A 14,913-nucleotide genomic window follows, 5' to 3' on the forward strand; every position below is an offset into this window, starting at 1 on the left:
TTTTTGTCTATTTATTATTACTGCCATAAATATTCGTTCCGTTCCTGATTAGCTTTTCAATTGTATTATACTCGATTAATTTATAAGTAATATATGCTAATATTAATTACATGCAAATGTGACATTTGACAATTTATACTTCTTAAAAATAAATAATATAAAATTGGAGGTAGCTTTTAGTACGGGCCTCAAAACAGATATTTTGCAAATTAATCAAACAGTGTCACCAATCCTTTAAAAACCCATGCAATTTATGCGAAGATAACAATTTATTTCTATATGCAGAGAGAAAAAATGGGAATATATTTTGGTGTTTTCGTTTTACTTGGGTGTTTCACTAACATTAGTGGTAAGACTTAATTTGATTCTAGAAAAACTAAAACCCTTCAATAAAATGTTATAAGTTCAATTAAAATTTCGTTTTACGAAATAAATCATATTAAACACAATCTGCATTTTTGTTGAAGATGTTGATCAAATAGAAATTTATTCCTTAGAGATATTGGCCCCTAAATTTTTTAAAAAAATGCAATATAAATCAAATTTCGGACACAAAATTGGTGTTTTTTTTTAATAATTTTTTTGTGATGTAGACGAATTTTGTTATAAGTAGTTTTCATCATCTTTACTTACTTTTGCTTATGAACTTTTGTAATCACGTGTTTTATAGATTGGGTAATAGTTGCGGCGCACGTTCTTGTTTTTGTCGATTTTACTTCAATTTCTTTAATTCGATGTCGCGCATTTTCCTGTTAACACTACCCTGCGTAGAGCACTACCACAATTATATCAATTAAAACCGTGGTTTATTCAAAGACCGTAAAGTGAAATTTGAAGCGGAGAAGTGTTTTCATTTTAAACCGTGATAAAAAGGAGGAACAAATTAGTAAACAACCAATGACTTCCAATTAAACTGGTTTTCAGGCATCAAACATATACTTGAATGTATATACCATGAACAGGTGTTTTCTAGCACCGAAGTTAACAGTATACAGTTATTCATATATGAAATAACTGTTTGATTACCTGATCGATTACTGTTCTAACAGTACTTGCAGAAGAAAAAATGAACAAGAAAATAATTAAGCAAATATATCTATAATTAAACTTTCTTAATTTATCTTTTAACTATGTCACAACGCCAACATTTTTTATGCCTGTAGATTTTCATACTGTTTTACTCTGTTATTTCGTTAACAAAAACCTGAAAGAAACAGTCATTTTGCAATAATTAAATTCCAGGGGGTATCCTCTATTACGTCAGAGCTAGGGAAACAGTCGAAACTATTGACCGATCAACAGTTCGCGAACATGAACGTTTTTAGACAGAAAAACAGTAAAAAATATGAAATTATTTTTATAAACGGTATCAGGTAATAATATACAGTAATTTAATATGTGATTTGGGAACATTCAAACTATTGGCCCAAGGTGGAGGGGGTAGTGTTTTGAACTGTTGCCCAAGGCCGTAGGCCGAGACCAACAGTTCAAAACACTATCCCCAACACCGAGGGACATCTGTTTGACTGTTCCAAAATCACGTATGAAATAACTGTTTTATTAACTGATCAACTACTGTTTTAATAGTACTTACAGAAGCAAAAAGGAACAAGAAAATAGTTCAAGTGCACATATGTTAATACTTAAACTTAATATTTTGCCACGCTTGGTTCATGATCAAGATCGATAGACGCTTCAAGTGGGAATCATTTATGACGTCAATGACGTCAGAGCACGCGAGGGAAACAGTCGAAACTAGACCGGTCAACAGTTCGCGAATGTGGACGTTTTTAGAATTTCAGAAAATAGTAAGAAATACCAAATAACATTTATATAAGGTATCGGGTAATAATAGTAAATAGCCTTAATCCTGGACTTTTCTATGAAATGTTAAACTCCTGTCCAGTATAGGATAAAGTTATTTGATACTACAGTGTTTAATATGTGATACTCTTATTTAAAAATTCTCTTACAATTTAAAATAACGATATGATTTGATAAAAAAAAGTCTCTTGCATGTCACCTGGAGTACAAAAAAGAAATATACGCAATTCAGGGCGTGTGACAATGTGATATTCATTCACGATGTAATTGGGTCACAGCAAATGGTGTTTGCCTTTATCATTTTATCTTTCAATATTTGATTTATAATTACTAAAATCAAAACCTGTTCCAGGTCGTACATATTTTTCTTATGTAGCTCTTGTATTTTCACGATAGGCTTGCATAAATTGTGACATATTTTGTCATCAAAATATTTCAGCATAGACAAATGTCTGCATGAATAACATGAAAAGTAAAAGAGCTACATTGGAAAGTGATATACCATTTGGAACGGCAAATATTTTCCTGTAACCATGTAATGATGGAAATATATAGAGGACATTTGTTTGTTATTGTGCAAAATGAAATTTATTTAACCGAGTGACCTTAAAAAACAGTTTTCTCAAGAGTGGCGTACTCAAGAGTGAGCATACTGTTTTTGAAGTTCACTAGATGAAATAAAATAACATCGTACACACCAAACCAACGAATTTTCTTTTTGTTGTATGCTTAGTAATCAATAGCAGTGGAAAGTAGTGTATTTTTCAGCCTGTTAAAATGAAATAAAAAAATGAGAAATATTTGGTGATTGATAATTTAATGAATAGAAATAAGTCTTGTCTTTTTATTACGTTTGAAATATGGGTTATTTATCGCTTTTAGCTTTGATTTTCTCTAAACAGATACCACATAGTGAACATCTTTAAAAAGTAGTCTCGTCATTGAAAAGTGTGACACTTGATTTTGATAATTGTCGCTGTGAAATTTTCAAATATAATTATCACGGATAAAACAATAATCCACTCAAAAGCATAAAATAAATGTTTATTATTCAAATATTGATAAGTTCGAAAAATAAGCAAATACATATAGGTGTAAAAATATCAAATCCGAAGTAAATCTATCTTTATCAAATACATTATATCATTTTCTCGTATCAAATACACAAATACTTAAAAAATTGCGGACGACCTACCGCTTCTGATAGCCTAAAATATACTTCCGTCCGAGTTCACAGATATAAAACCATCATGATGTTACTTTTTATTTTATTTTTTTTTTGTTTTATTTATTAAATTAAACGATCATTCATGGGTATTATTTGAAATAAATAATACCATCGATATCTAACGTTGATTTTTGAACATACATTTTCTAGCTCTAAAATCCGTGTATTTTGTGACAAAATGGTCTGAAAGTGAGGTTACAAGTGAGAAAAACAGACTTTAGCATTCAAGTTTATATTCAAGAAATATCATTTAACTGTAAAATAAAACGAAAATTTGTTCATCGTTTGTGTAAGATGTAATTCTCCTTTACATCGACCACTCGTGTAATTTTTACCCAAACTATAGAACACATGTCATGATAGTTTATTTTAACACTCAATAGAGAAATATTTTTGTGTGAACTGATACACAACTAATAGAAAAAGGCCATGATCAACCGAATATCTGAAGATAAAAACATGTCTACTGTGTATTTTAGTTCTAAAGATTTAAATGGTCGCTTATTTGGAAAACTTTGCGCGTTGCATTCTTAATAGCGACAACATAACCTATATAGTTTTCGCCTTTTTGTCTTGTCGCTAGCAACACGCGACAAACGGCGCGTTGTCGCACTGTCGTCTTGTCGTCCTGTCTCTCACGAAACACGCCAAACGGAGCATTGTCGTGAGGCGCGTTGTTGAGATGTCACCCTGTTGCTGGGCTTCCTTATATACAAATAGCAAAACCTTCGATTTGTATGGTTGCTAATTTTGAAACGCTTTTGTGCGACGTGTTGTCGCTATAGACAGCACGACAAAGCGCCAAAAGGCGCATTGTCGGTTTTTCGTCTTGTCGTTCTATCAACAACGCAACGCGTAAAGTGTACCAAATCATCCACCACAGATTTGAACTAAGCGACAATATGACATCGAGACAACCCGCCGCACGACAACCCGCCGTTTGGCGCGCATCAATTTAAGCGAGCAGGATTGTATTGTGTCGTAAAACACACGTTCATGTAAAAAATAACACCCGACCATACTATCCACAATCATTACTGCTACTATTACTACTACTTCTGCTGCTACTACTACTGCTTCTGCTACTACTTCTACTACTACTGCTGCTGCTGCTGCTGCTGATACTACTACTACTACAACTACTTCTACTACTGTTACTACGACTGCTACTTCTAGTACTGCTACTACTTCTGCTGCTGCTACTGCAACTGATATTGCTACTACTACTACCACTACTACTACTTTAACTACTAAAATAAAGGTTATCGACATCAAAACTGATATAAATTACATAAAAAAAAACAAAATATTAAGACAGCAATCGTTTCTTAAATGTATCATTCTTTATATATATTTTACCATGGAATGATTTTTGTCGTTGTTTCAGGTCTGACATGCTGGGATTCTAAATGGTTTAATGAGTCATCTACCTTAAAAAACGGGTAGGCATATTAGACACTTGAACCAAAATAAAAGAATCCGAAAAACGTATTTTTTATAATGTGAACAGACAAAGCTTGATTTTACATTTAAAGATTTTAAACTGATATAATTGTACTTAAAACATTTTTTTAGACCATAATCATCATTAATTTATTTGACGGCATCGTCTTATTTACAAGCTAACTTACCGTTATTGATAACACTTTAAAAAAAATGTTTTCACATGCTTGAAAATCGATATCTACATGTATATATATTTATATATATGATCAAAACATTTAACCTTGTATTTCAGATCGAGTTATGAGTTTCCGTCGGTTAAAGTGTTAGACAAGATTTGTGTAGATGGTTCAGCAGTTATTGCTGCACGCTGTAAAGACGAAAAAGGAGAGCCATTTAATATCACGAAGAACGACACTATTAACCATTACTATGCAGTATGTAATCAAATCAACGGACTTATATGTCATCCATATATGAATGTAAGAAACGCAACTTGTCCAGACTTTGCTATACAGTATGGTTGCAGAGGCCCACCTACGGCACACACTGGAGGTAATATCTAATTGAATAGTGTACTTCTCTTTTCTCCAAAATGTATCTTACTGTATAATGCATCATCAACTTTACACACGTCCACAGATGAGATAACAGAAACAACAAAAACACACAAAAAAAACCCTGCCAAAAATACCCGAAACACAAAACAAAACTAAACAAAGAAACACAAACAACAGCACAAAAAAACCCACCAAGAACAAGAAGCAATTAAAAGAAATCTGCTGTTATAATATATAAAATTATGTAATATCCAGTTAAACGATTTCTTTAATTTGTTAACACTACCTGTTAAAATATGAATGTTGCTTTGCCATATAAATATAATAATTACTCAAAAATCTCTTGAATCGGATGAGTTTTTACATTGCTTAAACATATGTTACAATAACTCTTAAAACTATACATAACTTTACAGGAACTGGTGCGCCAAATGGATGTGTTAACGTAACTACTAATTATACGACCACCGTTTATGACGGGAACGGAATTACATCTGCCCGCAAACATCATTGCAAGAACAATGCCCAGGGTTCTAAAAGCGTTGGATTGTTGTTGGCTTTTTCGACATTGGTGTTGAAATTGGTCTTACAAGCATTTAGCATCGACTATAAATGAATGCACCCACAATACAATGAATATTCATTGTTTTCTAGACGTTATATTATTTATTTGTTGTTTCTAAATTCTCTCATTACCATGATTTCCAATTATTGATAAACAAAGATGTCATATTCTGAACATAATTATAATTTCATTATTCTGTGTGACACATGAATTTTCACATAAATATTATTTTTTAAGAAGGGTTGTTTGAATTCTTTCAGATCCATTTTATAATCAAGAATTAGATTTTACATTATTTACATTATATTCCTTTTCCGGCTGAAGAACATCTAAAATCAGTTTGACTTCCTGTAAATTTTACAGGGATGAACTGAATATAAAGAGAATTTTCATTGGTCATTTTTAAATAACAAACGCAAATCTTGGATTCTCATTGGCTGTTCAAAAATATGGAAAATAAAGGCTTTGTTCTGAAATAATTTAATCATAAGAAGTAAGTTCAAGAAACTTTCTTCTCACTTTTCCAATTTTTATAAGTTATTTTACTTACCGGGTTAAGTTTCTCAGATATTCAAGTTCAATCTTTTAATGATCCCGCACATTGTTTTACACTGCTTTGCAATCTCATTATTGAGTTATACATATTGACCTAAGTAACGAAACCACCAATATTTTGAGAATCCCTTAAGTCATGCGAATGAAAATATCGAAAATCACACAACAATAAAAACGAATTTATCAGGCACTCTAAGTAATTTATTACTCAATAAATTGCATTTCAGTGTAATCCGACTTGTATGGGATTATGGATAATAAGAGGACACTATTTCGTTTGAGAGAAATATGGAATATATTTTCACGAAACATGACAAAATGCCACATATTTTCACGAGCCGAGACGGCGAGTGAAAATATGTGGCATTTTATCATGTTTCGTGAAAATATATACCATGTATACCATATTTCACGAAAAACGCAAAAATAATCCTTTTATTTCATTTCATCATCAAAGAAAATTGTAACGAAACCCCTTGCTTGCGATGCAACTGCAAATTGTACAGCGCACAGTAATATAATTATTGTCTTTTTTTGCACCCGATATTAAGCGCTACATTGTGACGTCACGTAAAAAACTCTTTAAACGTCAGTACAACGTTAACAACTGAATTAAAGATATTTGTGTTCGGATTTATTTTCTTACTTAGACCATTTCTATCATTCTAGATAGTTATCAAAATAAAATTCAGCAAAAAGTTGTTTGTAATTATCAGATTTTTCAAACAAAATGGCGAAAGAAGTCCGGAGTTTTGACTCCGCCCACTTTCATATTTATAGTTCATATTTATTTTTAAAAAAGATATGAGATATATTTGACTGATATAGCACCATATTTCATGGGTAAAATTAAATAAATGTTTGTAACCGTCAATATGGGTTGAAAAAAACAATTAGTTATATACTTTATAATTATCATTCTTAGCAATTACATATCACTTTCAAAAGTAAAACATTACGTATTATTGAGAAGAAAAAAAATCAACACACACGCACACGCACACACGCAGGCGCACATTCACAGAGAGAAAACACAAAACAAACCACACACACAAAGAAAACCCAAAACAAACAGATAACAATCGAGATAAATGCATCCATTAAAGATCCTGTATGTTTTGTGATTGATATTGTTACTGTGTGAATACCACACTTGCAAAAAGGTATATATGTATATAATTATGTAAATAAAACAATTTTCAAACATCAAAGAATATGTAAAATGTGTACTGCAAATATTTGTGCACATTATATTTAATCAATAAATTACATGCATTCATTTCTTATTGGAAAATTTGACTTAGAATTTATAGAAAACAAATTTTTAATTACCTCCATTTATTTACATGAAATGTTAAATTGGGTAATATCTTTATAAATAATGCTTTTTGGAACTTACAATATTGACAAATCTTAATTTGAGCATCATTTTTATGAAATAAAACCATGAAAAAAATGTGTTACAGGATCTTTAACAACTGATTTGACAATGAAGAGTAATTGACTTGAGTGATTCAGAACCTTCTGATAGCCAAAATATTTCAACATCAAAAGCTATATTCTGAGGCATATTTTGTTCTGCGTCGGAATATCGCTTCCCTATACATCGTAGCGCTTAGATAATGGTCATATACAAAATAACACAATAAATCAACTCGTAGTACAATTTTTTGGAATAACCTTCTCATAGTCTTCATAACTGTTAGTAATCATAACTATGAATTTGCATAATGTTCAGGCCATATCATTTAATAGAATCAGTTCAGTTCTGTTTTATCTAATATCAAAACGGTCGTGAAATGCTCCACAACCACGTGCACATAGGCTTGAAGGAACCAGCACATTTAATTTCACGTTATTCACGTATTTGTCAGCATACCCTTAGTGTTTTGTCATCGCGGTCACATAAGAAACGTTTTTATGTAAATATTATTTTTTTTTTCCCTTTTTTTTTTACATTTCGGACCCGATTTTTCATTTTAAATTTTGGGAAAGTAAAACAATGGAAAAGCAATTTATTTATAGAATTTAAAATTTTATTGCTTTTAAAAAAAAAATATATCATGAAAAATCCCAAAATTAAAATGAATGGTTTTGTTTCATGTTTTGGTTTTTGTTTTAAAAAAAATTATTTTAAATCTTTTTTTTTAAAAATTTTGGGCAGGGTTTCATTCACTTTAAAAAAAGTTAAATATTCTTAAAAGTCTTTAAAAAAGAGTTTTGAAAATAAAAACAAGTTATTTTTCAATTTTTTAAAACCACATTTTTTACACGGAAAAGTTTTTGGCCCAATAAAAGTATTGGGAAAATTAATTTTTCCCCTCTTTATTCAATAGGCCTTTTCGACTCCTCTTTCTCGGGGCATTTTTAAAAACATTTTATTACCCAAAGGCCCAAAGCCAAAAGTTAAGTGTTAAACTTTTCAATTTATTATCATTAAGTAAATACTTCAAATGTTCAAAATAATGACAATTGCTTACCCAAACAACTCGATGATTTTTAATAAAAAGATGTATATAAATTGAATATTTGAATGCCCTTCAAGTGGTTTTAGATCACTGTTTAAATTATGGCAATATCATCTGAAAAATAACAGTATTAAAGAAAGCTTCTGATTTTGAAAAGTAACATTTAGTATCACTTTTTGTAAGTTAACGTTCATTGTCTCAACATACTTATATATATATATATATATATATATATATATATATATATATATATATATATATATATATATATATATATATATATATATATATATATATATATATATATATATATATATATATATATATATATATATATATATATATATATATGTTGTATGTTAAAGTTAATGTTGTTGTCTTTTACCTTTACAGTTTAACGATCCATTTATTAACGGTTGATATCCGGTAACTTTCGTACCTTATTAAAAAACAAGAAATATCAAGGAAAAAGGGTTAGATTATATTACAGATATATAATGCTCAAATTTTATAATGTAAACTATTTGTTCATATAAAAAAAAAGATTCTGGGAAAATTAATAAAAATTCACAATTCAAGTTAACATTTACATGTTATTTGCAATCAATCAATGAATGCTTGACTTTGCAGTATATATCATCATATGTTTACTGGTAAGGACAAGTATACAATGTAATTGTATTGCATATTTTGACCTTCACTTTGCAATTGACGTGGACTGATAGTGCCATGTGTATATTACTTTCTTTGTACACTTGACAATATTTTACCTTTTAATACAATTTTAAAATTAGCATGAATCTGAAGGTATGCTACTTTAAACTTTAAAATGAACAATGTGATAATGTCCGGTCACTTTTCGGGCCTCAAAATTCCTCAAGGAATTGGACAGATATATTGTTAAGTATATCACAAAATCAAATTCAAAAGGGTGATTTTCGAGTTTTTGTTATCATGGGTGGTCGCGCGTTTTTTTCTAATAGCATTTTGCAGGCTTCATTGTAGTATACGGTAAGAAATGTTTTTATTTTTTCTTTATTTTAAAAAATTGTTCTTTTTCTTTCTGATTTGTTAATGATGCTTTGTGAAGAAAGTTTTGTCTTTTTTACATTTATGTAAACATTGAACATAGCTTAAAATAACTACCAAATGAATATTTAAGGCTATATTAGAGATCCAATAGAAGTTTAATGGAACGAACAATACGTTAGGTACCAAGAGAAGAATTGAAATGATAAAATATAAAAATGACTAGAAATGATAGTTATCATAATTTGTTTAAACCGTATATCAGTATGAGGACAGAATTTAAGAGTGAACAGTCTATACCTTGTATAAAATCATCCATTTCAAGCAGAACAAAATTAAATCATTTTAAGTGGATTAATTTATAATGGGCACATAAGTATTTCAAAAACTGATGAAAAAAATAGAAATGTATCATTTTTATTTCTTATAAAAATGCTGCTTGAATAAAATATGTTGATAATGTTGTAAGTGATTTAGAATTATCTTTTAACTGATGAATAATAATATTTTGTTCCAGAACACTTTTATACATGTATCTTCTACATAAATAAATGTAATATCGGACCATATATCTCACACTTGCTAACAACTTCTATGTTAAATTATTTCTTGGTTTGTTGTTATGTCTAATACTAAATATTATCAGCGTAATTTTTCATCGTATTACCAGATCATTTCAGTTGAATTTGCGAGCAATTATCAGTGTTTATATGTTGGTTTTATTTAGGCCAGACAACGATTCCAACAATATGCTGGGATACCAAATGGTTCAACAGTTCGGCTCCATCAAAGTTAAATAGGTAAGATACACGTTGTCACTTTATAAGAAACCATGCAATGTGCCGGAAAAGAAATAATGTTTCCACGTAGTTGTATCTTTTATTTTATTTTCGGCAGGCCAAACTGTTGAATGTGATTACAAAATTATTTTCGTTTCCGTTAATAAAATAAAAAAAATATTTGCATTAGTTAAAGATCCTGTAACACAATTTTTTATGGTTTTATATCATTAATATGATGCTAAAATTACGATTTACAAAATGTATCAATATTGTAAGTTCCAAAAAACATTATTTATAAAGATATTACCGAATTTGACATTTCATGAAAATAAACGGAGATAATAAGAAATTTATTTTCTATAAAGTCTAAGTCAAATTTTTCAATGAGAAATGAATGAATATATAATAATCATTACATATATTGGTCAACAAATATTTGCAGTACATATTTTACATATTCTTCGATGTTAGAAAATTGTTTTATAAGCATTATTATATACATATATAAAATTCCACTTAAGTGTGGTAACATGCACAATTACAATTTACAGGATCTTTAAAAGGCTGACTTTACTTTTGTACAATAATAAATTAAAGGACACTGTAATTTAAGTACATGAGTAAAACATGCAAAGTACCATTGATGAACACGGTATTCGACAAAATACTAAAAATAATTATACAACGTCCCAATAGAAATACTAATGATAATTATTGTTAAAATCATTTAATGTTATTTTCCTAAAAGGTCATTTTGTAATTATGTAATAAAGAGAAAGTGTTATAGTAATCGAAATATCAATTCTATTTTAGACTTAGCTTTTAATTACGATTAAAAAGTATTCAATTTAGACGTCTACTATATATTCACTTACTTAATTAGCAATAATTTTAGCGGCTTTTTAAAGGACATTTTCTTGGGTTGTTTGTTTTGCAAAAAAAAAAATAGTAACAAAAATAAAATAAATAAAAATAATAATAAAAATAAAATAAAATAAAATGTAATTATATTTTATAAATGATCATATGAGAAAATGAAATAATATATCGTGGGATCTTAAATTCGTTGATTGATCTTTCCATGGAAATCACGAAAATTAGTGTACAACAAATTATAATGAATTACTTTTCCCTGCAATACAATTCAAAATGTATTTGTTTTACTTAAGATCCGAATACGAGCAACAGTCAGCGAAAGTTCTGGATTCTGTATGCTCAAATGGACCAATAACCGCTGCAAGGTGCAAGGATTCAAAAGGCGAATCCTTTACCGGCTTCAGGAATGACTCCGTCATCAAGTATATCGCAAAATGTGACGTCACAAATGGACTTATCTGCAATCCATACAACACCTCAAAGGACTCTATATGCCCAGATTTTCAGATACAATACGGCTGCACGTGTCCCAGTAAGTTTGAATAAATAAACTAGTGAAAGACCTTGCTAGTGGACAAGGACGGTATCTTCCACTTTCCAGTAACATCCATGTATAGGGTTTATTAAACTGTGTCTGTAACATATTCAATTTTGGCCGTTTTTTTGCGCTCTATAGTTAATGGTTTTTTCACTATTTTGTGTATTGACATGAATATTTAGAGAACTATTTAAACAAACAGATATTTTGCCATTGGTTGTAATATATTGTTAATTCTATCGTTTAATTCTGCTTTATGTTCACATTATCGCTATTGTGTCTTGTTCAATATGCTGGTCAAAACGTTTTGGTCTATTTTTCGGCAGAAAAGTTATCCGCTATTGTCTCCTGGAATAGTTCCTGATCATGAATTAGTCTTATATAAGTAATATCATTTATATACATTTATATCTAGATCTAATTTAGGAGACTGACTAACTTGATTTATTCAATAATTTGATAATTATCATAACAATAAGGGTAAACCAAGTTTTAATCAAAGAAAGACTTAATTCCGAGATCAGTCTTAAGACAAAAATTTAGACAATGTTGTGTTTCAAAGAAAATTTCCCAACTTATGACATCTAAATTATGGCTCTTTTAATTTCTGAATAGCAATGCTGATTTGCATTTACATATTGCGGATAACAAAGTCTGTCATAGTATTTCTTAAATTTTCCCAGAGGAATGAATATTTGTATATTTAATTGAAGATAAAAATGTATATTGAAACGTTCTTTAGTAAGTCGTCCTAGGACTTATGACTTTCTATGAAACGCAGTCAAGAACTCTCATTATGAAATTACCAATTGGCAGTTTTAAATTCGAAGCAAAGATAACGGAATTAAAGCAATTAAATGGTTGATTATTGGAAATATGCCTAGGGACATCATACATGTAGAATATAATATAAAAATGTTTCCATTTTCCTAGATGATAACGATTTTAATCCTGCACCTACCAGAATGAAGGAAACCTTCTTCGATGTGTCTCTGACATGAAAAAGTACCACAGTTATTCAGAGTCAGCGACTTTATTACAGTTCCATGTGAACGTTGAGTTCAAACAAATATGAACAATTTGTGGGTTGAACTTTGAGTACTCCTTTGTTTTCCTTCTCATATCCAGTCAATTGTTTAAACACATATGAACAAATGCATTTTAATGTAATTATTGTGTTTTTTTCTCTATTATAGGTACAACACCAACTCATTCAGGAGGCGGTGCTCATGCGATAGGCGGTGGTGGAGGTAATGGGAGTGGTTTAAGAGGTGGCGGAAGCGGTGGTGGAGGAACTACAAGTCGGGTAAATTCTTCAATGCCTGGTACCGGACACAATGCCGGACCGGGAAGTAATGGATCTGGAACCGGAAGTGGTACAGGGCAATCAAGTGGATCTGGAACCGGAAGTGGTACAGGGAAATCAAATGAAACTGGAAACGGTTTTCAAAAGAATTGTGTCAATTACTTTCTTCTGTTTATTTGTACAATCCTGGAACTATGTAGAGTGTTTGCCATATAATTCCTACTTGTTTAATTTCGGGTGTTATTGTTTTTTTATGACTTTCTTTGCCAACAATGTTTTGTTTATATAACAGAATGAAATCAAAACGTGAAAAACTTGTCACATAGATATATTTTGAGAAGAAATAAAAAAGAATAGGAAACATGATATATCAACAACACTTATAATACAAACACTGATTGCGAGGTCAGTGACAAATATCATAAAAAACGTTACACTATTAGAAATAAAATTCACAAAACCTTTCGGAAAACGTGATTATATTAAACGCACATTATCTCCTAGAACTGCTTTTTTCTTTTATCCTGAAAAAACTTATTATTTTGGTTTCCTTTTCTTGTTTTCAAAAAAAAATGTTTTTTGGCTAATCAACTGAATCATATTTTGTGTATGTTGTTTTTGGTGTATAAGTTCAGTTTTGATGTTTTATTTTTTTTAAGAAGGTCAAAATACTACTATCTTTACATTTTGCTATTTTTATGACAAATCATCTTACAGTCATAGCTAAATTATTCAGGTAATAAACATCTAACATGCTCTAAAACCAGTTATTTTGACATTTCTAAAACTTATGTTCAACCTTTTTCAACTAGTTTAATTCGTTTCTTTGACATAATGAGGCTTTAAGCAAAAGATTTTCTGTCATAAAATAAGGCGTTCGGAAGGTATAGTCATGTATATTTCCTTGTACATGTAATTGCATGCGAGAATTAAGGACCGCTGTTGATTATTAATGCGGCCAAATTTATCCAATGATATTATAACACTAACTTTACTTGAATTCTCCAAGTTGTAATAACAAATGCGTTTTTAGAATACAAATGCTGTTAAAAAAATAACATGACAATTATCTTTATGCTGACTGTTGTTAGGTAATTCTATCACAGAGCTATCAAATTTGTAGTATAAATGTATGTCTAAACATGTTCTTTGAGGAAAAAATCCACTTTTCTAAGTCCGAATAGTTTTGGCTTTTCCATATTCAATTATATTCATTACAGTTATAACACCGTTTGTTCTTTCAATCTATTATTTGTAGTGGTTTAATTAAGCCCATTTTTATCCAAACATATTTATAACCAGTAAAAAAGCAAGACAGTCGGCTGTTATACCATTATTAATGTGTTGTCATGTCGAATCATAACACAATCATAAGTCTTAAATGTGCATACATTTTAAATGACATTTGCATTCAATTTACAATAAAGGACTCTGAAACTTTCCAAATGTTTTTCTTTATAAACTATTTCAAAAACATACGTCTGTACAATTTTGTAAGCATGCCTTCTTGAAATTATTACGTCTTGTGATCCTACGTGAGCATTGAAAAAAAAACCTGAACAAATTGCCGAATAGGGTACAAAGATAATATGCAACATCGCTGATGCTCTCTAGCAGCACCGCTAGGTAATAGATGTATTCAATCCTAAACACTAAAATATTGGGATCTTTAATCCTAAAAAGGCAAGAAAGATGTTTCAATACTAAAATAAAGAAAAGGTTAACGTTTTAAGTTGCAT

General features: G+C 30.0%; 2 protein-coding genes across 2 annotated transcripts; both read left to right on the top strand.

Moving 5' to 3' along the window:
- The first annotated feature begins 261 nt into the window (after positions 1 to 261).
- LOC132752271 (uncharacterized) lies at positions 262 to 5,942 on the top strand. The gene is made up of 4 exons (XM_060742590.1): positions 262 to 349; positions 4,440 to 4,494; positions 4,791 to 5,050; positions 5,472 to 5,942. The coding sequence occupies exons 1-4, from the start codon at positions 280 to 282 to the stop codon at positions 5,669 to 5,671; spliced, it is 585 nt and encodes a 194-aa protein (XP_060598573.1). The 5' UTR covers positions 262 to 279; the 3' UTR covers positions 5,672 to 5,942.
- Positions 5,943 to 9,890: 3,948 nt separating this feature from the next.
- Positions 9,891 to 13,667, top strand: LOC132752270 (uncharacterized). Its single transcript, XM_060742589.1, has 4 exons — positions 9,891 to 9,975; positions 10,400 to 10,472; positions 11,624 to 11,862; positions 13,065 to 13,667. Exons 1-4 carry the CDS (start codon positions 9,891 to 9,893, stop codon positions 13,388 to 13,390), a joined length of 723 nt encoding a protein of 240 aa, XP_060598572.1. The 3' UTR covers positions 13,391 to 13,667.
- Positions 13,668 to 14,913: the final 1,246 nt, after the last annotated feature.

This window comes from Ruditapes philippinarum, unplaced genomic scaffold, assembly GCF_026571515.1.
Source record: "Ruditapes philippinarum isolate M1 unplaced genomic scaffold, ASM2657151v2 ctg3529_1_1_1_1, whole genome shotgun sequence".
Taxonomy (NCBI): domain Eukaryota; kingdom Metazoa; phylum Mollusca; class Bivalvia; order Venerida; family Veneridae; genus Ruditapes; species Ruditapes philippinarum.

Excerpts from the sequence above, each read along its gene's own strand:
- LOC132752271 (XM_060742590.1), top strand. The coding sequence starts at position 280 with ATGCAGAGAGAAAAAATGGGAATATATTTTGGTGTTTTCGTTTTACTT. Across the intron at positions 350-4,439 it reads GTGTTTCACTAACATTAGTG|GTCTGACATGCTGGGATTCT; the intron begins GTAAGACTTAAT and ends TCGTTGTTTCAG. Across the intron at positions 4,495-4,790 it reads TCATCTACCTTAAAAAACGG|ATCGAGTTATGAGTTTCCGT; the intron begins GTAGGCATATTA and ends CTTGTATTTCAG.
- LOC132752270 (XM_060742589.1), top strand. The coding sequence starts at position 9,891 with ATGACTAGAAATGATAGTTATCATAATTTGTTTAAACCGTATATCAGT. Across the intron at positions 9,976-10,399 it reads GAGTGAACAGTCTATACCTT|GCCAGACAACGATTCCAACA; the intron begins GTATAAAATCAT and ends GGTTTTATTTAG. Across the intron at positions 10,473-11,623 it reads GCTCCATCAAAGTTAAATAG|ATCCGAATACGAGCAACAGT; the intron begins GTAAGATACACG and ends GTTTTACTTAAG.